At 41.5% G+C, this 24199-nt stretch overlaps 2 protein-coding genes across 3 annotated transcripts in view; both read left to right on the top strand.

Annotated features, from left to right (window-relative positions):
• Positions 1-14580, top strand: part of CEP104 (centrosomal protein 104) — a 79544-nt gene extending 64964 nt beyond the window's left edge. For both annotated transcript variants that reach the window (XM_072156198.1, XM_072156197.1), the window contains exons 20-22: positions 2796-2863; positions 6440-6530; positions 12338-14580. In XM_072156198.1, the coding sequence (XP_072012299.1) occupies positions 2796-2863; positions 6440-6530; positions 12338-12474 (296 nt within the window). In that variant the 3' untranslated portion in view covers positions 12475-14580. The remainder of the gene's footprint in view (positions 1-2795; positions 2864-6439; positions 6531-12337) is intronic.
• Positions 14581-21768: 7188 nt separating this feature from the next.
• On the top strand, positions 21769-23779 carry LOC140065700 (UDP-GlcNAc:betaGal beta-1,3-N-acetylglucosaminyltransferase 7-like). Its single transcript, XM_072113281.1, has one exon. The coding sequence runs from the start codon at positions 22141-22143 to the stop codon at positions 23488-23490; it is 1350 nt and encodes a 449-aa protein (XP_071969382.1). The 5' UTR covers positions 21769-22140; the 3' UTR covers positions 23491-23779.
• The last annotated feature ends 420 nt before the right edge of the window (positions 23780-24199 follow it).

Below are 24199 nucleotides of genomic sequence, written 5' to 3'. Positions count from 1 at the left end.
TTTTGGGGGTTTCATAAGGTTTTATTGCACTTTTTCATTTTAATTTCTTGTGACTTGGAAAAGCATGAACCCCTGTATATTTAACAGCCTTGGTGACATTGCTACCTCCCCCGTCCTTACACAACTAGCCTTACTTCCACCCAATGCTCTCCAGTCTTTATGGGGTGTTGGTGGTTTTGTAAGCGGCATGTTCCATAGTAAGGGTTGACATATAACAGTGGTAGTAGCCTTTCCTACCTCCCCCTCCTGGTGCCACTGTCAGCAGGTCAGCTACATCCTACATGGCAGTCTGACATCAGTCATTTGTCAAACGAATAATTTCATCCACATAGGAACTCATAAAAATCAACTTCTATAGCCAAGAGTTACTGGTGTGCCTACAACTGGCAGGAGAGTTTGCCCCCACACCCTGGCCCACTGCCACCAGCCATACAATGATCACAGGCGTGTCCCAGACACTGTTCCCAAAGAATTTCCTCATCTCAAATGGACATTATTCCAAGTCCTTACAGTTACTTTGACTGAATTCACAAAGGCCAGGGTGTGTCCATGTACACAAGACTCCTCCACCAGCTGGACAAGGCCAATGATTGTTACTCACTGGAAACCAAAAGTGTGAGGCCAGGGGGTCTACTTCATGCATTAGTAATGTTCTCGCTCTAACAATTCTACGTCAAGTAAATAAACATCTGATTAAAACATATGTTGTCTATTTTTCGAGCACTTGAATTGTGGAAAACTTCCACGTCCTACAATGAGGCTCTGAAATCTTAGTCTGAGATAGCAGTGGGCATTGATTTTGCTTTTAGTATGGAAGTGGGGCAGTTCATCCCCACCAGCCTTTCTTTTACAGATTGCCTAGATTTTTTCTTCCACACAGGCAGCCAGCAATTGGCAAAGAGTCTTGGTAGATCTTATTCTACAAGCTGTTCTTCAAAACTGTCTCTTCATTTTTCTAGTTTGTTGATTAAAAGGAGTTATCCCTCAAAAATCTTAACAACATTACAGTTCTCAATGGATTAAAATATATTTGTCAACTGATAACTTAAATTGGTGATGGTGCCCCTTAAAGCCTGTCACCAAATTTTACCCCATTAAACAAGTAGGGTATGAAATGTACTTTTTTATGTGAAATCTCAAGCATTGACCTATAAAAAATATCTTCCAAAATGAACAGAGAGGAGCTATATTAACCCGGGATGAGTCAAGTTTAGTGGTTGCGTGGGGAGTGTTCTTTGAACTGCCTCATAGCTTTGGTTCTATAGAAACTAGAAACCATGGTGTCATACTAAAGATAAGAATCTCATTTATCAAATCACATAAGGCTTGTAATTAAAAATACTAATGGTCTATTTTTTTTTTTTTAAAGGGGTATTCTCACAAAGACAAGATTCTTAAATATACTCAGGATAACAAAATAACACATTCTCTAATTCACCGTTAAACATACAGCATTTCACAGATCTAATTACAACCTGTCTTTGTGAGTCCTGGTGTATGCAATTCTGGTTGCCCTGGGATCTGACCATAAATCAGAAGAGTAGGGTCGGGAAGGACATATTGGTGCTTATTTATTAAGGGTCCGTAGATCACATTTCCGTCAGACTTCCGGCCGTTTTCTTGTATTCCACGGCTGGGACAGGTATTTAGAAGGGGATTGTGTCGCACGCAATCGGATTTTGGCGCCATCGCACCAGCTTTTATGCGACAGAAATTGGGGGCCGTGCCGTCGGACAATCCGACGGACTTGGATTGAGCGTGGGATTTAACTTTAAAATTGTGTTGAAAGACATCCACTTACATACAAAAGGAAGAAGAAGGTGAACAGATGCAGCATATAGGGCGCACAATCTTAGTGAATTGTGCATTATCTGAAAAATGCACTTTGGGTGAACACCATTGTCTGGCACTGCACTGAGCTCATCTCTGCCTCCAGCCCCTAACCTTGCATTCCAAGATGAGCTCACACACACACACACTGGGGCTTATTTACTAAGGGTCCCGCAGCCTCATTTCCATTGGGTTTTTCGACTTTTAGGGACCGCGCCGCCGGGACAGGGATTTAGAATGGTATTGTGTGGATTGTGGGGCAATCGCGCCAGATTCGGACATACCGTGGGATTTGACTTTAAAATTGTGTCGCAAGCCAAGCCTTTACATGCACCAGGAAGAAGGTGAACTCCGGTGGACCTGAGCAGGGAGCAACACATGCAGGATATCGGGCGCAGGGTGTAAGTGAATCGCGGCACGGTGCAATCTCGTCGGACACTCTGGATCAGGGAGCGTGCAGGACCAGGTAAGTAAAAGTGTCCCACTGACTTTCTGCCAGCAAGCAACAACGTGTGGAAAGTAAAGCTACAAGCTACGGACTGATAAGATCTCTTTCCAGGGGATGAGGAAGGTATATAGCAGAGCTGACAGTTTATGTTAGGGCTGTAGTGGCAAAGCTAGGAATGTAATGTGTCTTTCTGTGTGTCAGATACTAGTGAATGTTCAGAAGCCAGGTGAAAGTGTATATAAACCTGTACCCAGATAATCTAACCACAGAATTACATGGACCATGAAGTGTCTGGTCAGAGTCCCCACCCACACTATGGAATATTACACTGACCATCACTGAGTGATAGGAGCTAAACAGCAGGAAAATTGTAAAGTAAGGGGTAAACAATGATCTTTACGGTGTAAACATCACTAGAGGGTTGTAATTTGAGAATTTTCTTTCATGGGCAAACCCCTTTAAGAAGCATTACAATGATCTAATGTCATCTTATTTCTTTATTTTAATTTTTTTACAGCTGCTAAAGGAGAGAAAATTGCAAACCGCTGCCCATTATGCCATGAAAACTTTATACCAGGAGAAGAGGTAACTTAGTACAATGTAGAGTGAGTCATAACCTGAGAGAAAACATGGCGGCCTCTTCCAGAAACCGCTCCTACTGATGCTTATGGCTGGTGTCTAGTATTAAGTCATTGAGGCTGAGCTGCAACGCCAGGTGGAGGTCTGAGCCATGTGGTGTTCTGTTTCTGGGTAGAAAAAGTTGTTTTTTCTGCTTGTATATTAGACTCCAGTGAGGTTGAAAAAGCATCGCCATAATTTAAGATACACTTTAATGCAGACATCTAGAAAGTGGTCAACAATCAGTTAAAGGAAACCTACCACTTTACAATCGTACTTATAAGCCTCCAATTCCTTGCACCAGCTCAACCTGAGCTGGTGCAAGGAATTGGAGGCTTAGAAGTACGATTGTAAAGTGCTAGGTTTCCTTTAAGGGCTTGAAATACCTTGGTAATGAGATGAGAAAATTGCAATATAAAAATTAAGATTAAAATACAAAACATCACAATCTAATAGCATTTTTCACCATGATCTTTTGAAAATTGCGACCACAGCGTGTATATTTGGCCTCTTCTGTTTAGCTAACTTCTACAATCCGTACCTGTAATTTTCTTGTTTCCTAAATAAGTAAAACTTCTAATTACCTGCTGGTGTTTGAAACACCTGACGGGAGCCTCATCCATAATATAAATCTTTTTTATTTAATGACATGTTGTGGATCTAATAATAATAATCATTTCTGTACTTTCCTCTGTATCTGTGCGGAGGCTGTATATGTTACACAAGACATAATGACAACAACCAGGACAGGTCTGTACACAGTCACTACACCATAACATGGCCAGCCAGGAAGATGACAGATTTATTGTGTAATCATCACAAATCTGTCATTCTGGATTAATTCTACCTGTATATACTGTACATAGAAAACTAATCTTGTCCCATGGAGAACCAGCCAGCTCAGGTGTAAGACGACTTTCTGCTATACCAGGTAACTGCTTGGCTGACAGTAAATATCCCTTTCCGAAACTCAAACAGTAAATGATTTATCATGTCAAATTAATAAAGAATTGGGGTTTATGTTACAGCTCGGCTGTGTTTCCAGTTACTAGAGCTGTTGCCACCCAGCTTGTTCAGGCTCCTGAATGGTAAACCAGCTGCCATACCTAGTGATATCACAGCAGAACTATACATTACTTGTCAGGATTTCCATTCTGGGCTCCTAGACAGCTAAGGCAATATTTGGGTAAGATTTGTGGTTATGGTAGCTATTCAGTGGTCTTAAAATTTTTCTTCTTAAATCTAAATGGATTTACGTTGCCCTGTACTTGGTGCCAGCTGGCATTACTGTAATGGGTGGCGGTGGGCGCTATTTATCCTCCGCACCCCGTATTCAGGTGAATATTCCCTTTTCTTTCTCCTGTAAGCGATCTCCCCCCAGCACCTGTAATAAAGGACACAGAGTTATAATTTTAGATAAAGGCATGTTGTCCTCTCCTCGGCTCATTCCCTGCTTAAATTCCAGCGCCGCATTCATGTCTTGTGTGTTTCTTTAATTGGAAAAAGAAAATCTGCAGAAAGGGGGATTTCTTTTGTTATGCGATAGTGTTCCTCATTCCAGGAAAAGATTAAATGGAGGGGCCTTGGCACAGAGGACGCGGGGTACATTTTCAGACTTTTATTTTACACAATTTTCAAGAAGCCAGGCTTGATAGGCGAGGTCATTATTGAGCCAACCTCGCAGTAATGGATGCTGGGTAGCGGGGATTAAAATGATTGAGGCAACCAAATCCACTTCAACTTTGACACCCAGGACCAGTGCATCTCGTAGGGAAACCTCACATAGGAGGAGTGCTCGATCGGCAGTCCCTATTAGGTGTCTGATATCGCGAGTATAAGCTATAAAGCTCTCACATTGCCAGACAACTAGTTCCTCTTCTTCTGTGATCTCTGCGGAGAACAGTTCCAGTCATTTTAATCTCTAAAAAAAACTATTCCTTACAACTTATAATATTCCTAATATATATATAACCGCAACTGGTCAAAGTCTGACAACCGCGCTCCCTGTAATACACAGTAGGTATAAATACCATAAGTCAGCCCATCCATACATAAACCGCATTTGTCGTTTCCTTCTTACATTATTGAGGACTTGGCATGTTTAGACAGTGTTCAGCGTGTTTTATCGTGTGTCTTCCCATGTTTCTTCCAATAACACAGTAAATACCACTTCCAGTCACACGTCTCCCGCTCTGCCAGCGCTTTATGGCAGCCATCCCGTCCCCTGATAATACTGCACGCTAAAAGGCCTTTTCTCCGGGTACTTAGGGTTTTGCTTCCAACAGTTGTGCAGATTGTGAATCAATCGTGTCTTTGTTTCTGCTTTTTTTTAAAATGCAAGATTTAAAGGGATATCCCATCTTTTAGGTGATGGCATACTACTTGAATATGCCAGCATCTGGGACACAGAAGGAAGGGACCACAGCTCTGCATCCCCTTCATTCTTTCTCTCTGCACCACAACGTCCCAAACAGGAAATTGTTGTGACCCTTTCATTCCCAAAGCACAGATCCACATGAACCATAAATGATGGCATTGCTCTAGGATCTTTTCAGCACACAGGAGTAACCCTTTACAGCTATATTGTATTTTTTAACCTATATTATCTCTAAGCTAAAACTACTACCATCATAATCCAGCATGATAAACCAGTGACACTGATAGATCCAGACAAGGCAGTGTCTTACACATCCAGACACCTTTTATTGTGCTAATATGAAGGGCTCTGGGTGGCATTACCAGAGCCCCTCAAGGCTCTGACAATCTTTCACACTTTATCCTCCTATTCCTGTTCAGCACTCCCCCCCCCCCCCATCCATTTACATTACGTAATTTGATGTCAGCAGAGGGAGCTGCAGCACAAAGTAGGAGGGGGTGTGCTCCTGTACAGTGTAACATCCTGGGGGAGAGCTCTAGTTACACTCCCCAGAGCCCTTGCGGGCTAATTAGAACAATGTTAAAAGTTGATTTTAGAAGGAAGGAGGCCAAGGATATCACATACATAAGACTTAGAAGATCACCACAGTCACAGCGCCTGGGTCTATGAGTAAGTGGCCCTGGTTTACTATGATGGAATTTGTTGGTAGATTTCCTTTAAACTAAATGGATCCTGAAAACTGCCTTCCCAACTTTGGACCCTTTATTTAGAAATTAAAAAAAAAAAGGAATGCATCCACCCTTAAAATTCACTGCCCCCTTATTCTATAGCTGGGTGCCAGTAGATGGGCTACATAAGAGGGATGCTCAGGAATGAAGTCCTGTGTTACACTCCACACTTGGCTGACTAGAGCTTGCTCACATGTAGCATCACATTTTTCTGTATTGGGGAAAAAGCAATTGGCAAAATTAAGAGAATTATGAGATTGTGATAATTCTTATGAATGCTCCTTCATGGAAACCAGTGCTATTTGTGGCAGTGCAGGGGCATGTCACTCTGACTGTTTGAGCAGGGAGATAAAAAAAAAAAATCTGTGGTGTCAATTTCATTTTTTATTAAAAAAAAATGTTTAGTACCGATGGAGATACTTGCATCTTGTTTTGCAGGCTTGGAAATCTCATCTAATGGGGAAAGATGGATGCAAAACGAATCCTCGCAGGATACTGGCTCTTCAAAGAACACAAGCAGGAGCACAAGGTTAGAGATGGTATATGTAGACAACCATTATGCCTGCCTCCTTGCTCCGCTGTTTACTGCTAGTGTGTCTTTAGTGGGTGAAGAGTTCGCAAACTTTGGCAGCAAAAGGACCTGATCTTTTCATCCCAGGGAATCGTCATATGCACTGGGCTGTGGGGACCAACTTAAAAACTTCATATCTCCTGAACCCTGGCACATATGGTGTCATAATGGTATAATTGGGAGAATGTATGGATTGTGTATAGATGCTTCGTAGAGCCAGAGATATCCACCCTTGACTCTTTCCCTACCAAAGGCGTAGCTCGTACATCCGCACAGGGTGGCATGTGTATGGCCAAGGACATACGCGATACATCCTCTTTTCAGAGGGCTATAACCCTGGTTCTGTGGCACCTAGAATCTCACTTCTTCCTCTGAGAAATTCATTTAGAATTGTGTTTCTAGGTGCTGGAGATAATTCATGTTTAAAATATAAATTTTGGGTGCAATTTTTATAAATAAAAATCACTCCTGATGGCACTTTAACACTCTCCATTGAGATCGAAATGAAGAGGAGCATAGGTGAATATCCCTTTTTTTTAAATGGCTAATTTCCTTTAATATCTCCGGTTCCCTGGCACTTAAATTGATATAAAAGAAGGGATTCTCCTGTGAAATGTGCCCCCACCCCTTGGATATTAGCAAAAAAAAGATGATTTTTTTATCAATGCCCTTTAAAAATGCTCTAAAAAGTGATTTTAAAAAGTTACGCAATCTAAAATAAAGACCACTAAAAAGAACAATCATTCTCGCAAAAATAAGCCCTTAAACAGATTTGTGAGGTGAAAAATAAAAAAGTTATACATATGAAAGACGGTGATGCTAAAATTAACAACAATTTTGCCAAATTACTTTTTATTCAGTAAAAATGGGAAAAAATAAAAAAATATATAAATGAAGTATGATTTTCATTTCCTCCACCAACAAAGAGTTAATAAAATCTCACCAATTAGCTATAGATGCCCCAAAATTATGTACCAGAAAAGTGCATATCATGTGGCAAAAGAAATAAGCCCCTATAGGTGCTCAATAAAAAAAAGAAAAAAATTATATCCTGTACAATGTGACATAGCAAATCTGATCTGGATGGCGCCTCCTTCCCTTCTATGCCCGGCCGTGCGCCCATACAGCAGTTCACCACCACACATGGGGTATCCGTGTACTCGGGAGAGATTGGGTAACAAACTTTGTGGAGCCTTTATTCATTTAATCCATTGTAAATGTTTAATTTTGCACCCAAAATGAGTGTATTGTGAAAAAATATTACAATTTGCAGACTACATCTCCATTTTGTTTTAACCCCTATAAAACACGTAAAGGGTTAACAAACTTCTTAAAAGTGGTTTTTCATAAGTAGTTTCCACATTAGGGTAATTTATGAGTCTCGCTATTATTTAGGCCTCTCAGTGTCAATTAGAAGTTGAGCAGGTCCATCTAAATACAGGTTTTGGTGATTTTACAAAAAATGTGAAAAATGATACCTAAATTCTGAGCCTCATAACATTCTAGTAAAATATGTGGAATCTTAAAAAACCATCCAACATAAAGCAGACATTTGGGAAATGTAAGTTATGAATTAATTTGGGTGCTTTGACTATCTGCATCAAAAGTAGACAATTTAGAACGTTGAAAATAAAGAATTTTTCCAAATTTTGGCCAAATTTCATCCAAATTTTTAAAATAATTTGAAGTACAATGTGTCACGAGAAAACAATCTCAAAATCCCCTGGATATCTCATAGCGTTCCCACGCTATAACCACTTATAGTGACACAGGCCAGATTTGAAAAATGGGGCCGCGTCCTTTAGGCCAAAAGATGCTGAGTCCCGTAGGGGTTAATCAAATTCTTATGAACCATGGAAGGTTTTGTTATTGCGCAGCTAATACAATGGCGCACATCTAAAAGTGTTATCTCATTAGCTTGGTTTATGTATTTTATTCACTGGGTAGAGATAGGAGATTGTTCACCTCTCTTGTCTTGAAACTAATTCACTGTGGGTAAATCGAGAGTACAACTAGTAATAAAACCTAACTTTTATTTATGTTTACTAATAAAATGATAGAAACTACTAAACTATATACGTGTTAAAAAGAAATTGGAGATCAGACCCCAACTTCAGACTGATATACGTCGATACCTATAGGGATCTGATAGATGTCAGTGGGAGGCTTCAGCAGCTATCTAGTAAGAGAGAGACACTAGCCTGTTCTGGTGCTGGTACAGCCCTCAGATCACTAGGCTCAACTGATAAGGTCTCTATCTGAAGCTAGCACTCCTCAAGATAATGTTTAGATCCGACGCGTTTCCTGATCTCATTCATCAGGGATCAGATATTCAGTTTTGTGATCAATACATAAGTCCACAACTTGTGGATGTGATTATGTGATTGACCACATTGTGGGTAAGACACATATAGATGGCGTGTCCCCGCATAGATGTCAGCGGCAGCCGCCTGACATCTATGCGGGGACACGCCATCTATATGTGTCTTACCCACAATGTGGTCAATCACATAATCACATCCACAAGTTGTGGACTTATGTATTGATCACAAAACTGAATATCTGATCCCTGATGAATGAGATCAGGAAACGCGTCGGATCTAAACATTATCTTGGTTTATGTATATATAGTATTTTATTTTGCTTACTGCTTTGTAAGAGAGATATAATATATCTGTTCATATTTTGCTGAATATACACGTATAAGGTATGTATGAACCCCTCACATCTTACTGTTTTTAGGAAAGTACTTTTTCTTTATATAATTAGTCTGGATATGTAAATAGTTTGGTGAAAATTTAGAATATTCATGTAATCTTTGCATTTCATTATTAAGGTAGATCCGGTGAAAGGTTCTTCTAATAAATGCCACTGCAGCCCCTTTTAGGGCTAATCTTTCATTGCCAGATAAGTTTTGAAATGTTCTTTTGCCCTAAAATGCAAATTAGGGAAAGAGGCTATTTGGGCATTGAGTAGCCGAAGTTGAAGCTATAGGGCACAACTACTCCACGTCCCAGTAGCCTCTTTCGTTCCTCCTACTATATCTTCTGAGAGCGAGTCTATGAAGAGCGCGGATGAGTGTGCACAGCTACCAGGAGCTGCACGCTGAAGATCTCTGGTGGGAGGATCGAAAGAAGCTACTGGGGCGTGAAGTAGCCGCGTCGTGTAGCTTCAGCTCCGGCTACTCCACACCCCAGTAGCCTCTTTCACTAATTTGCATATTAGGGCAATAAAACATTTACAAACTTATCGGCCACTCAGGACCAGTTTTAGACAAAGTGGGGCCCCGGGCAAAACTAAAAGTGGCCAGTAACGGTCAGTAAGAGGATCCCTTTAGTATGGTAAAACAATAACAATCTGTAATATGGGAGAATTTTATAGGATATGGATACATAGATAGATGATAGGGAGATTGATGGGCACCACGGTGGCTCAGTGGTTAGCATCACAGCATTGCAGCACTGGGGTCCTGGGTTCAAGTCCCAGGTCACCACCTGCAAAGAGTTTAAATGTTCTCTCCGTGTTTTCATGGGTGTCCTCCGGTTTCCTCCCTCATTCCAAAACTGATATATAAACAGTAGATAGATATGATGGCATCGGCACACAGCTTGTGGCTGACGTCATGGTGCCTGTGACGGACCAGGAGCCGATGCCGGGGAGTGTCGGACCACCATGTAAACAAAAATAACTTTTTAATTCATACACACTACCACCTTCATGCAATTTTGCAGCAAACAGCAATAAATTACTTATATAAAGAAAATATACTTTCCTAAAACGGCAAGATGTGAGGAGATCATACAGACCCCACATGTGTTTATTCACCAAAATATGCAGCAAAGGGAACGTTAAATCCTCAGGGGACACCATTTTGCAGAATATTGCACTGATCTATAATTGTATCCTCCTTACACAATGGTTACCCCAAAAATAACTATACAGGCAGTCCCCGGGTTACATACAAGATAGGGTCTGGAGGTTTGTTCTTAAGTTGAATTTGTATGTAAGTCGAAACTGTATATTTTATAATGAAAGTTCTAGACAATTTTTTTTCTTTTGCCCCAGTGATAATTGGAGTTTCAAAATTTTTGGTGTAATTGGACCAATAATTATCAATAAAGCTTCATTACAGACACCTTACAGCTTATCATTGCAGTCTGGGACTATAGTAAAGCATCCAGAGAGCTTCACCAGAGGTCACAGTGGGCAGAGGGGTCCGTCTGTAACTATGGGTTGTCTGTAAGTCGGGTGTCCTTAAGTAGGGGACCGCCTGTATACAGTATTCATAAACCAAGTTAATGAGATAATAAAGTCACTTTTAGATGTAGCCATTATATTAGCTGCACAATAACAGAACCCTCCGCGGATCATAAGAATGAGAGCGAGAACGTCATAACATGGGTGTAAATAATGGAGGATGGTGTGAAATAAAAACTTTATTCCAGAACATGTGTGTGTTTGGTGTTACCAGCTTTATGGACATGTTCTGGGTCGCAGTGTTCATATGTAGCTACATTAGGCGAAGAGCATCAAATGTTCAATCAGTCAATTTTCACCAAAAACATCACGAGATAAAAGGCAATAAGAGAGAAAGTGTGTTATTAGATAGTTAAAAACATAAAAATTAGTTGATATTATTCCTTCTCAAAATGTAGTAACATATAAAGTGAATATTTCCATTATCTGTGAGGTGCAGCAGCTCCTGTGTGCAGCAAATGCTCCCTGCAGCCTGATGGCTGAGAATCTGGAGGGGGGTACATTACATTACCCATAACGTCGTCCCTGAAAGATTAGCCCTAAAAAGGAGTGCAATGGATTTATTAGAGGAACCTGCCGCCTTATCTACCTTAATAGGTGGATCCGAGATTGTAGGTTTCCTTTAAAGGGCACCTACCACCACAAATCTACCTATAAAGGTAGATCGGGTGGTAGGTGAATCAATGGGACGTGATTATAGCCCTTTTAAGGGCTAATCCTCACGTCCCCGCACTTTTTTGTAAACTTTTATTACCCTAATATGTTAATTTTGTTATGCGGCTACTTGGGCGTGGAGTAGCCGCATCTGAGGTTACACGAGGCGGCTACTCCACGCCCCGGTAGCCACTTTACCCCTCCTACTCACCATGTTCGGCGCGCAGCAGCTCGTAGCTGCGCGCCCTTGTCCGACGATCCTGCCGTCTGCGGGCCTGCTGTTCTGCGCATGCGCAGACGGCAGGATCGGCGGACGAGGGCGCGCAGCTACGAGCAGCTGCGCGCCGAACATGGTGAGTAGGAGGGGTAAAGTGGCTACCGGGGCGTGGAGTAGCCGCCTCGTGTAATCCCATATGCGGCTACTCCACACCCCAGTAGCCGCATAATAAAATTAACATATTAGGGTAATAAAAGTTTACAAAAAAGTGCGGGGACGTGAGGATTAGCCCTTAAAAGGGCTATAATCACGTCCCATTGATTCACCTACCACCCGATCTACCTTTATAGGTAGATTTGTGGTGGTAGGTTCCCTTTAAGTTAATGTCTCACATGTCATGAAAATAATGTAAAAAATGTTTTGATATGTAAAGCATTTCCAAAGACATTGTCATTTAAATCACACATTTGGAAATGATGATTTCTATATGTGTTATATTATTAGGGGGGGGGGGGAATATGTACAGACTGGTATTTTTCCTCTCTGCCCTATGATGCATAATGAAAGTATCATTATAAGCCTGTGTCTATAGATAAATCTCTGTGGTACTTGCCACTAATTTTATCTTTTTATTCAGGTGCATCAAAAGCTGGAGGTGTAACAAAACCGGGGGCCACCGCAGCCAAGCTTCGTCCACCTATCGCCGGCAGTAAGATCCCAGCCCCAAGAGCAGGTCTTAATAAAACTACAGGCAAGCCACAGCCAAAACGGTGAAGGAAGGACCTAGGTGGCTCTGGGCCCTGGACCAAGAAAATCTCTTATTGGTACCTGAACTCCGAGCCCTCAGACACTGAAGATATTTATTAATCCTAAAGACACAAATCTGTAGAAAGAGGCAAATATCCACAAAGCTTGTGTTCTAGAATATTATTATATTAAGTTTTATGATCAAGTCTTGGATTTTATTGTTAATTTATTTGATTGTAAGTAGGGCTGTGCCTGCTCGCGAGGTGAGCCACACCACAAACACACACTTTTACAACCCAGAGAGAAACACAATATATATATATATCTCCTATATATTACAGGTATATACAGTAGCCTGACATGAACAATGTATATTTTATACACATGGGAGGGGAGCAGGTGCATGACGTCACACTTAATCCCCTATTAATATAAGAATTGTAGAGTGAACACTCTTATCCGCTCGTATATTGCCCAGCAATTTACTAGAACAGACCCAGACCCAGCTTTGGGCAGCTGCTGCACACCTCACAGCCTCACAGCACCTCTGTGCTCAGGAAGCGGGTAATAGAAGAAGCGAAGGTGTCTGATCTCGCTTATGCCACCCACACATTCCTCTTGCTGACCTCTTACTATGTTACGTACAATATGAAACTCACTGTAATGTCTTAACTTTTTCTACAATCTAAGGGACTATTTGTATTGTGATTTTCATGTTATGTGGTTATACATAAGCTGTACCTTCCTGGACCCTAGTACAGACATACATAGCAGAGCTCATGCTATTCTCCTCTCAGATATTTCTCATGGTATAATATGGCTACATGGAGTATAGGCTGTCTGCATTTTCTGCCAGGGATTAACAAGTGGAAAATATGCAGCATTTATTATGATCATTTTTTTCTAAATCTGCTGTAGAAAATGGTGGACTTTAAAACTGCTGGATACATTTCCTGTGGACATCTGCTCAAAGGGGCTGACCCAAGTCAGTTTTTTAGGGATAATTATCTGATCTGTTGGGGTCTGATTACAGCAACCCCCATAAAAACGTGGGTACAGTTCATACATCTAAATGGGAAACTGCACAACAGTTAGTCAGGGCAATGGGTTTCTGCACCACCACCACCAATCTTTCAACCCCTATGAAAAATGCTGGGAAATGTGATGTAGGTCTAATACAGTGTAGAAGTTTTTTTTAGTTTTTTTTATAGGGTATTCTTTTAAATTCTCTGAATGGGGTATTCTTATCTGCACGTTCACATTTAATTTAAATATTCTACCATTTACATACATTTTTTTAAAATAACATCCAATTAAAAAAAATGTATCTGTGTGAAGATAATATCCCGTGTATGTAGTCATGTTGTCCCTTAGAAACAAGATTGTTGTGCTGGGATACGACCACCGCTGCTTGAGTGATTGCATAAAAAACAAATACAAGTTTTTGCATGTGAAATGTTGGGAAGTTAATGTATGTCCCACAGCCGTCCTTTAATGAATGCTGAATCAGTACATGCCTGACCACCACTGGAAGAGTGTGGGGGTGGTCGTATCCAAGGACCGCTATCTTGTTTTTAAGGGACAACATGACTATATTTATGGGAAATTCTCTTCACACATAGCATGCAATTGAAGAAACAACAGATAGCAGATGAATTCAATTAAATATGAATACCCAGATGAGAATAACCCTTTAAGTGTTAAAGCCAACTGTGTAGCTATGTGGCCAAATTACACGTAGGTTGTCAGAAGCCGTGTGACTACCCTAATACAGCTGCAAATCACCCTGAACAGAAAGTGACAAACACTTTTTTTACTTTAAATAATTTTAAGGGCAATACTGTTATTTGGCTTTTATGATGAGGTACAATCTGCATCTTTTACGTCGCTGTGAGATGAGAGGAGCCTTCCGCAGAGTATAGTCACGATTAATAATTCTGAATATTATTATGGAGTCTTCTGCTGGAACCTTGTGTCCATACAGAAATACAGCCATAGCTACCTGCTGCTTGCAAGAAGTACACAGGTGATTTAGGGTTTGCATGTTCCTGAACGTGTATGTGTGCTACTGTGTTATATGTGTTCTTGTGTGAACATTTCTAAAATCCAAATATATACAATGTATTTTTATGACACTTGTGCTGTGTCTCTTATTTGTGTCTGAACAATGCCAGGTCATAAAACATTCAAAACAAGTAACCAGAGACACAAATGTACAAAAACCACAGGGGGTGTGAGCAAAAGGTAAAAGAAACCAGAAACTGGTCCTAGAAACCCTCCGAGCTGGAAGGCAAATAAATGATGATTTAGGCATGTCACTGGGTAGCCAATCCCTGCACATATAGTATATCCTTAGCTGTAAGGCTGCATTCACACAAACGGCTACGGACGAGCAGGCACACGTCAGACACGACGGAAAGGACAGAAACGCTGTTCACCCCTCCCCTCTCCATAGAAAATAAAGCCGCAAGGCCGATCTTACAGTCAAAGATATCTTTTTTTAAACCACGGCACGGTACAGTAAGCACACTTTGCGCTCGCCATACCAGGCCATAGATGACTATGGGGGATGTATTTCCGGCTGCAAATTTGTGGCCGTTTACGCGCCCCTCCATACATTTGTGTGACTGCCAAAGTCGTAGAGGTCACCAGGTAGCCCCTAAATATGTTTTATCTGCCACCTACCTCCATAGCTGTACTGCAACCATTCTTACAGAGTACATTAATATAAGAGAACCTGGAATAATATCTCTTTATTGCAGGGTAGGTGACATGGTGCATACACAAAATCTTCAGCCACTTTTGTATTTTTTACATTTTTGTTAGGTTACAATATTGTGATTAAAAGAAATCTACAAACAAAATGAAACGGGATAAGCCAGGGACACATACTCATAGATCCAGGCACTGTGATGTGGTAATCTTCTAATGAGCCAGAAGTGCTATGGGGGGGGTGTCCAGAGCCCCTCCATGGTTTGAGCATGTCTTACTCTTCCCCCTTCTCACTCTGCACTTCCCCTTCTCCCTTTGCCTCACACAGTAGGAGGGGGAAGTGCTCTTTCACAGTTTAACAGTAATTTTAAAAGTTGATTGTAGAAGAAGGAGGCCTTGGATAACAAATAAGTAGATTACGACATGGTAATTTCCTTTAATTATATAAAAAAAATCAAGCTTTCCCTCATTATTCTGGAGTCAGTACCCCAGAGTTTACAGATTTAATAAAAAGGAAAAACTGAAATATTGCATTGAATATTGCAGACCTTACACTCAATACTTGGATAAAGCAGTGAGTACAGCCTCCTGCTGCAGCGTTGCATGGCCGGTCATCACTGGAGTGCCAGAGCAAAAGAAAAACCTATACTACTTATCTTATTTTACCCTACAATATAGATGAATCGTGCAGCCCCAGCAAATATCCATAATGGGGCACATTTACTCATTACCCATTCCTTTTAGTTTACACAAAGTGCATTGTCTGACTGCAGAGTTCACCTTCTTCTTCACGGTGCATGTAAGTGCATTGTCTTGCGACACAATTTGAATCATAAATCCTGCACTCAGTTGGCAACACCCCCCCCCCTCCCTGATTTATAAGCCAGTTCAGCTGCGCCAAAATCCCAGCGCAACCCCTGTTAAATACCGAAGCTGCACAAATCCCGAAAACAGCGAACAGTCCGACGAAAGTGAGTAGCGCGACCCTTCGTAAATAAGCCCCAATATGTCAATTCTTCATTTCAGTAATTAAAATAAGTATTACATGAACATGAAGGACTGATGGGTTTCAGCTGACGCCTTCCTCATGGTCACTGATGTTCTACATCTAGATGAATGTTGCATAAGTAGAACCATTTTACAGCCACGTGCGGCTTCCTCATGGTTCTATGAGAGCGCCCTGTGTCCTCAGCCACCTGCAGTCTCCACACCACATAAAGTCTGGGTTTCTATGGCTTTCTGGCAGCGCACCAGATGCAAGTTTGGTGGCCCTGAAAAGAAAACATGTTTATGTGCAGTCACTCATATTTTCCGTGGAAACATCTAGGGGCTGGAGGTGACCCCACATGAGGCTGTTGGTAGTGCCGTCAACTGGAGGAAAAATCTGATTTATTTTTCATTTATTTCACCTAGTTTATGTTTAAGCACATAGACTAGTAATAAATGTCATCATATGTTGTGTATAGTGGGAAACCCTGTATTCCTGGGATACAGTATTCATAGATATCATGTATAAAGGCTTTTGGGTAGTGGACCTCTTGATGAGAGACCGCTGACAATGTCCTTACAATGCAGTTAAAAACATTTTGCCGTTTTGACTGAAAGGGTGGTGATCACATTTTTGACCACCAAAGCTGCCCCTCGTAACTAGAAGAGGCTAGGCCCCATAGAAGACTTCTGAATGGGGTCTCCCTTCCTCCTTAAAATATACATATTTGTATACTCACACATGAGAGTTAGGCTACATTCACACTAACGTATGGGGGGCGTATATACGGCCGATATACGTCCCCCATAGGCAGCAATGGGCGCACGGCACCCTACGGGAGCGGTACGGTGCCCAGGAAAAAGATAGGACCTGTCCTTTTCCCGTAATACGGCGCCGTGCGCCATAGTTTGCTATGGAGAGGGGCAGGGGTGAGCTGCGCTCACCTCCTCCTCCTCTCCCCGTGCACTGCCGTTGCCCGCTACGGTACAGTACGGGCGGGCAACGGCAGTGTGAATATAGCCTTAGAATCACACACCATATACAGTCATATGAAAAAGTTTGGGCACCCCTATTAAGCTTAATCATTTTTAGTTATCAAAATTTGGGTTTTTACAACAGCTATTTCAGTTTGATATACCGTATATACTCGAGTATAAGCAGACCCAAGTATAAGCCGAGACCCCTAATTTTACCACCAAAAACTGGGAAAAACTACTGACTCGAGTATAAGCCGAGGTTGGGAAATGCATTGGTCAACCTCCCCCCCCATTACTATACAGCCTGCCAGCCCCCATGTAGTATTTAGCAGCCCCTAGTAGTATACAGCAAGCCCCTAGTAGTATACAGCAGCCTGCCCCCACGGCCCTTAAAAAAATAAACTTAAATACTCACCCTCCGATGTCAGCACGTCCTGTCTTCTTTCTTCTCCGCGGCTCCTCTTCTCTCTTCCGGCATGGAGGCGGCCATGTTTTCTTCTAGCAGGCGCATACTATGACGCAGCCACTGCTGACGTCATAGTATGCGCGGCCACGAAGAAAACATGGCCGCGTCCATGACAGAAGAAAGAAGAGAGAAGAGGAGCCGCGGAGAAGAAAGAAGACAGGACGCACTGACATCGGAGGGTGAGTATATAAGTTTATTTTTTTTAAGTGGGTCATTTTTTTTTTTTGCAATATACTCGTGTATAAGCCGAGGGGACGTTTTTCAGCACATTTTTTGTGCTGAAAAACTCGGCTTATACACGAGTATATACCTAATAACTGATGTATACCTAATATACACGAGTATATATCTAATAACTGATGGACACAGTAATATTTCAGGATTGATATGAGGTTTATTGTACTAACAGAAAATGTGCAATATGCATTAAAACAACATTTGACAGGTGCAAAAGTATGGGTAGCCTTATCATTTGCTTGATTTGAATACTCCTAACTACTGACTTACTGAAGCAATACATTGGTTTGATAACCTCAATGAGCTTCATAGCCAGGTGTATCCAATCATGAGAAAAGGTATGTAAGGTGCCACTTGCAAGTTGTTCTCCTATTTGAATCTCCTCTGAGGAGGCATCATTGGCTCCTCAAATTATCTGAAAACAAAGATTGTTCAACATAGTTGTTCAGGGGAAGGATACAACAAGATTTCACCTGTCAGTTTTCCACTGTGAGGAACATGGTAAGGAAATGGAAGACCACAGGGACAGTTCTTGTTAAGCCCAGAAGTGGCAGCCAAGAAAAATATCAGAAAGGCAGAGAAGAAGAATGGTGAGAACAGTCAAGGACAATCCACAGACCAAAGACCTGCAGCATCATCTTGGTGTCACTGTGCATCGGTCAACAATACAGAAAAGGAGAAGCTGTATGGGAGAGTGATGCGAAAGAAGCTGTTTCTGCAGGCACGCCACAAACTGAGTCACCTGAGGTATGCAAAAGCACATTTGGACAAGCCAGTTACACTCCTGACAAAAGCCCTAAGAACATGAACACACAATACACTGGTTCTGAACGGCCCAAGCACAGAGGATTATTTCAGCTTGGATGTAAGGGAAACACTATAATGTACTGCTGTCAGGGCATGTGTATAAAAGTGTGGCATGCTGTATTTAAGACTAGTGTTCTATAGTTTTCTAAAAAAAAATTTTTATTTTCCTGTTCTTATAATTTATGAAAATTGTGGAAACTATCATTTCAGTAGATGAAGTGATCACAAGGGAGATGACATTATTCTGGGCTGAGACATGAAGCTTTATAGAGGGTGTCAGATTTTTGTTTTCCTTCCACATTGACCTCAGAATGGTGACTGTAAATAAATAAATCTAGAGGCAGTGAGAATCCAGTTCCCCCTGGATGAGACAAGTTTCTCCATCTGCTATTATTCCAGAAATGTTTGGGTAACAAATCCGGGAGTCATTTGGAGACTGTGCCCTATACTGATATACATGGCAGGTACCCAAAGAACAATTGTTTAGAGGGAACCCGTCACCACATTTTTCACAAATGCAACTAGTGACCAATAGCAGATCTTTATATAGGCGGTATGGGTGGGCTTCCGATGGGCCCACACCCACCCAAACACAGACCCTATATGAAGATGCCCATCACACCCAAATAGCTTCTACTTTAAAAAAAACTCTATACTTGCCTGTGGCTTATTCTCCCCACGGCTCCATCACTTCTCTTCCTGCCTGCGCACATACACTATGACGAGGATATACTTGGGGCAGCGCCGCCCCCCTTCCTCTTTGCACCACAGGGGCACTGCCCAAGACCGACGTGGAACACTTGGACTCGGGCCGTGACCAATGCATTTCTCACCCTAGGCTTATACTCGAGTCAATAGATTTCCACAGTTTCTTGTGGTAAAATTAGTTGCCTTGGCTTATACTCGGGTCAGCTTATACACGAATATATACAGTATAGTAACAGTTGTATAGTAACCCCTTAAGGACAAAGCCCTTTTTACTTATTGCATTTTTTTCACTCCCCACTTTCAAAACGCCATAATTTTTTTATTTTTCTGCATACATAACTGCGATCGGGGTTAAAATGGTTGCAACATCATCAAAATTCGTAAACAATGACACCACACACAGCTCCATACACCAAAGTATGAAGAAGTTATTAGCCCAGAAAATGCCAAAATGAAGATATTCCAGATGTGTGCCCTGGCATTGATCACAGGTGTCAGCGGTGGGTGTTTGCTGCATTATGGAGAAAACATCCAGTGTGTATGAAGAGGGCTCCGTCCATGAGCCCTCTTCATGTACTCGCTGCCACACCATGACATTGGGGAACGTCATGGTGAAGCAAGGGGTTAATGAAAAAATAGAAGTTCAATTGATACTCATTAAAAACAACACTATAACACTATAAAGTCGACCTTTCATCACCTATGTGAACTCCAACCCTGCCAATTTTTTCTTTCTTCATCCTAAAAATGTTCGTCCCACCGTCCTCAAGTAATCTGCATCATTCGTTATTGTGCCAAATGTGCTGATTAGACAAAGTAGTGTCTGGTGGGAGGTCCTGGTCCCAACTAGACAGCCTGGGACCCCCCCCCCCTGACAGTAGAGTCTAAATAGCATATTTGGTGGTAAAACTAATGACAATGCGGCAGATTTACTTTCCCGGTCCATTCGCGATCCAGCGGCGCGTTCTCTGCGGTGGATTCGGGTCCGGCCGGGATTCACTAAGGCAGTTCCTCTGATGTCTACCAGGTGGCGCTGCTGCGCTGAAGTTCCCTGAGGCCCGCCGGAATGCACTGAAGTTCACCGGCCTATTCCTGGTGAAGGTAAGCGCGAGTCCCGCAACACTTTTTTTTTTAAAATGCGGCAGTTTTTCCGAATCCGTCGGGTTTTCGTTCGGCCACGCCCCCCGATTTCCGTTGCGTGCTTGCCAGCGCCGATGCGCCAAAATACGATCGCGTGTGCCAAAATCCAGAGGCAATACAGGGAAAATCGGCGCAAATCGGAAATATTCGGGTAACACTTCGGGAAAACGCGAATCAGACCCTTAGTAAATGACCCCCAATGTTTCCTAAAGAGCTGTGGGGTTAGAGAAAGATCAAGGCTGCAGTGGTCACATGCCTTAGATATGACATCACTGCTTGCAGGCAAAGGGGTCTAAAACACCAAAATATAACCAAGAATATCCAAAAATGTATCTATTGATTTAATTATCATTAAAAATGTATTCCACAACCATGGGCACTTTGCCTTAGAATCTTCTTAAAATAGTCATTAAAAAGGTTCCAAACTATTACCTCTGACTTCCAGGCCACACTTTAGGACCCACCTTAGGGGCCACATTGTTATAATAGGACCCCATAATTTATCAGGACCTTTACCCCCATTTGAAGCCGCGCCGAGCTGTCGGAGTCTCTCAATTCCGTTGCCCCATGTCCCAGTAATTGTTAGGATACATTTACTTTGTTGCGCTTTGCTTTGTCTCCATTGTTCTGTTCTGTTGGCTCACTATGTATCTGTAAACCTGTTTTTCGCCACAATCGCATTACATGTTGTGTGTGGACAGTGTGTTAGGAGTGTTATCTGTGGGGTGTGTATGTTCAGCTTTATTAGATTCTGCTACTGTAAAACTCAAGTTATCTTTTGATTTCCTTTCTGGGCGACCACAAACTCTTAGAATAGAATTGTCCTATTTCTCATCAGTACTTGGCAATACACCCAAAATCTGCCATAAATAAACGTGTTTTTTACACTTCGGTAAATACACAGGATGGTAGAGCTGAAGAGTGAAGCATGCTGAAGCAACATCTGTACAAGGGGCGGTGGGTTTTTAAGGAAGCTTCCACATTAGCGCTGCTTTCTGGTGCCAGGAAGCGAATGGATTTCACAATGCAGATTTATATCTCAGAAATCCTAAAAGTCAGATTTCATGCCAGATGAGTAAAGCAACGTGTCTACAATGTCCTTTATAGGGTTATATGAAGATGGGATGTTGTAAACTGTACACTTTCTCTTTAAATGAGTTATTCATAGTTATTAGTTATTCCTCCCATTCTAGATGGGGTGTGAAGGCGCAGGGTTGTAACCAGCCTGTGATGTTCTCAGAAGGGAGGAGGTCACGCCTCCCGCAAAACTTCAAGAATCTCTTGAGGAGAGTAAAAGCAGTGTGCTGAGAAAGGGTTAAGCTCTTAACCCAACCAAGTGTGCCTTCCAGTAATGTGATCTGCAGAAAAGTTACTGGCTGCACACACCAAAACTCCAAGCATCAGTCTGCATCTGGCAAGTCATTGGGCTGAGCGTTCAGAAGCAGGATGATCTCCAGCCATATGTGTACCATGCAGAGACATCAGCAGACCATTGTCTACAAGGGATGATACCTCCAGCTTCAGCATCAAGCAGGACAAGACTGAAGTCTGAAAAGCAGGTATGAGCGGACTGTTCACCAAACAGCCTGTGATGGCATGGGAAATGCTCCAGGTTTCTTAGCCCCTAGAAGATTTCATGTGCTGCTTTGACGCTGTTCATGCATTTTTTGGAGATCTGGTTCTTGCCACCATGCTATGCAGACCTTTATCATCTATCTCACAGCCATAGGAGACAAGGGAGCAGGAGGGCTCCCAACCTCAACAAAGTGCCTCCCATCACAGCTTCAACCATGGAGTGTCTATTCAGAAGAAGGCGACTGCTGAAAACCTGCATAACACTATCCTTACTTTTTGCCACCCTGGTCACTGTACATAAATTTAAACTGGTTGAAGAAGGGACAAAGGGAAGCCTGGCTTTCCATACCAGAATCATGCATGAATGGTTGCAACCAGATAATAGTTCCTCCAAGAGGAACAGCGAAGTAACCACTAGCAAGTCTCATGCTGGTGGTGGCATCTCAGCAGGATTGAGTTTGCCTCCACCAAGGTGGGATGTTAATGAGAGTAAATGTCCCGAGAACACTGCTCTAAGGAGACAACCTTGGTTCAAACATGTGGATCCCAGATTCCATCAGTTTATCCTGCACAGACATTGCAGGTATTTCCCACTATTGCTTAACCACCCAGAAAAATGTCAGGAAAATGTTCACCTACTGATTGTGGTAAAGTCCATCATTGAGCAACATGATCGGAGAGAAGCTGTAAGAAGGACTTGGGGCAAGGAAAAAGAAGTGGATGGAAAGAAAATTAAGACTTTATTTCTCCTTGGAACTACATCCATAGGTAAAGACCACAGGAACCTCCAGAAACTCATTGAGCAGGAGAACCAGATCTATGGAGACATTCTACAATGGGATTTCATGGACACTTTCTTTAACTTGACTCTTAAAGAAGTCAATTTCTTAAAATGGTTCCACATATATTGCCCAAATGTTGAGTTTATTTTTAAAGGTGATGATGATATTTTTGTGAACACTGAAAATATCTTAGATTTTTTGGCCTTCAAAAAGGAAGACCCTTTACTACCAAGTTTATTTGTAGGGGATATCATTTCCAGAGCAGTTCCCATTAGGAATAAGCAAAGTAAATATTATATCCCCAAAGAGTTATATGACAAACCCTATCCCGTCTACGCTGGGGGTGGTGGCTTCCTAATGGCGTCTACTCTAGCCAGAAAACTGTTTTTCGCTTCTGAAAAGATTCAGTTGTTTCCCATTGATGATGTGTTTTTGGGGATGTCCCTTAAGGCAATAGGTGTGGAACCCAAACTCCATCCAGGATTTAGGACATTTGGAATTAGCAAAAAGAGAACAAGTGCAATGAACAAAGACCCCTGTTTCTATAAGAGCTTGCTGGTGGTGCACAAGTTGAGCTCAGAAGACCTCCTTAAAATGTGGAATGTTGTCCATGATGAAAAAATTGTCTGTGCTAAAAAGGTTAATATTTAAAAAAAAATATGACAACAAGAAAATGAGATTGAGCAGAGGTGACGACTGATCCGGAGTGAGAAAAAGAATTTTATTTTCATATAAATTGTTTACATTTTTCTAAATGAACGTGCGCAATTTTTTCATTGTTTCCCTTTTGCGCCTCAGCCGGTTCAGAAATTAGATCAAAAGGTTAAAGTTATTGCACTTTATATAATAAAGAAAAAAGATTAAAAAAATGTGATTTGTGGATATTTATGTGGAATTAACAGTAAATAGTAATAAATGCTGAAAATTCTTTTCTCTTTTATCTAAACCTCATGTTGTGTATTGACTAAAAATAGGATTGTAAATGCTAATATTATCATTTTTACAACATAAAAAAATCTACTGATTTACCTACCACATTGAATTCTATTGAAACATGTTGAAATAACAAAAAACATTTTATTAATTAATTTTTTTTTAAATGTTAAAAATCAGATGATGGAAAAGTTATAATTATAATGATTCAGACCCGATTTTCTCTTAAGCAGCCACCCAGCTTTCCTAGAAACCCTTACCATGTGTTTTTCTTGTAGGGTATAAAGACAGAGAAAATCTGGCACAAGTACAACTTATTTGCACAAATATTGAATTACTGCACAATTCAGACAAGTATGTGATGATTGATGGCTGCATCGTATCTATGATACACAATATCTCACACAACAGAGCTGAAGTTGTCATT

The sequence above is a fragment of the Engystomops pustulosus genome, chromosome 6, assembly GCF_040894005.1.
Source record: "Engystomops pustulosus chromosome 6, aEngPut4.maternal, whole genome shotgun sequence".
In the NCBI taxonomy this organism is placed as follows: domain Eukaryota; kingdom Metazoa; phylum Chordata; class Amphibia; order Anura; family Leptodactylidae; genus Engystomops; species Engystomops pustulosus.
This window is presented reverse-complemented; position numbering and strand designations above follow the sequence as displayed.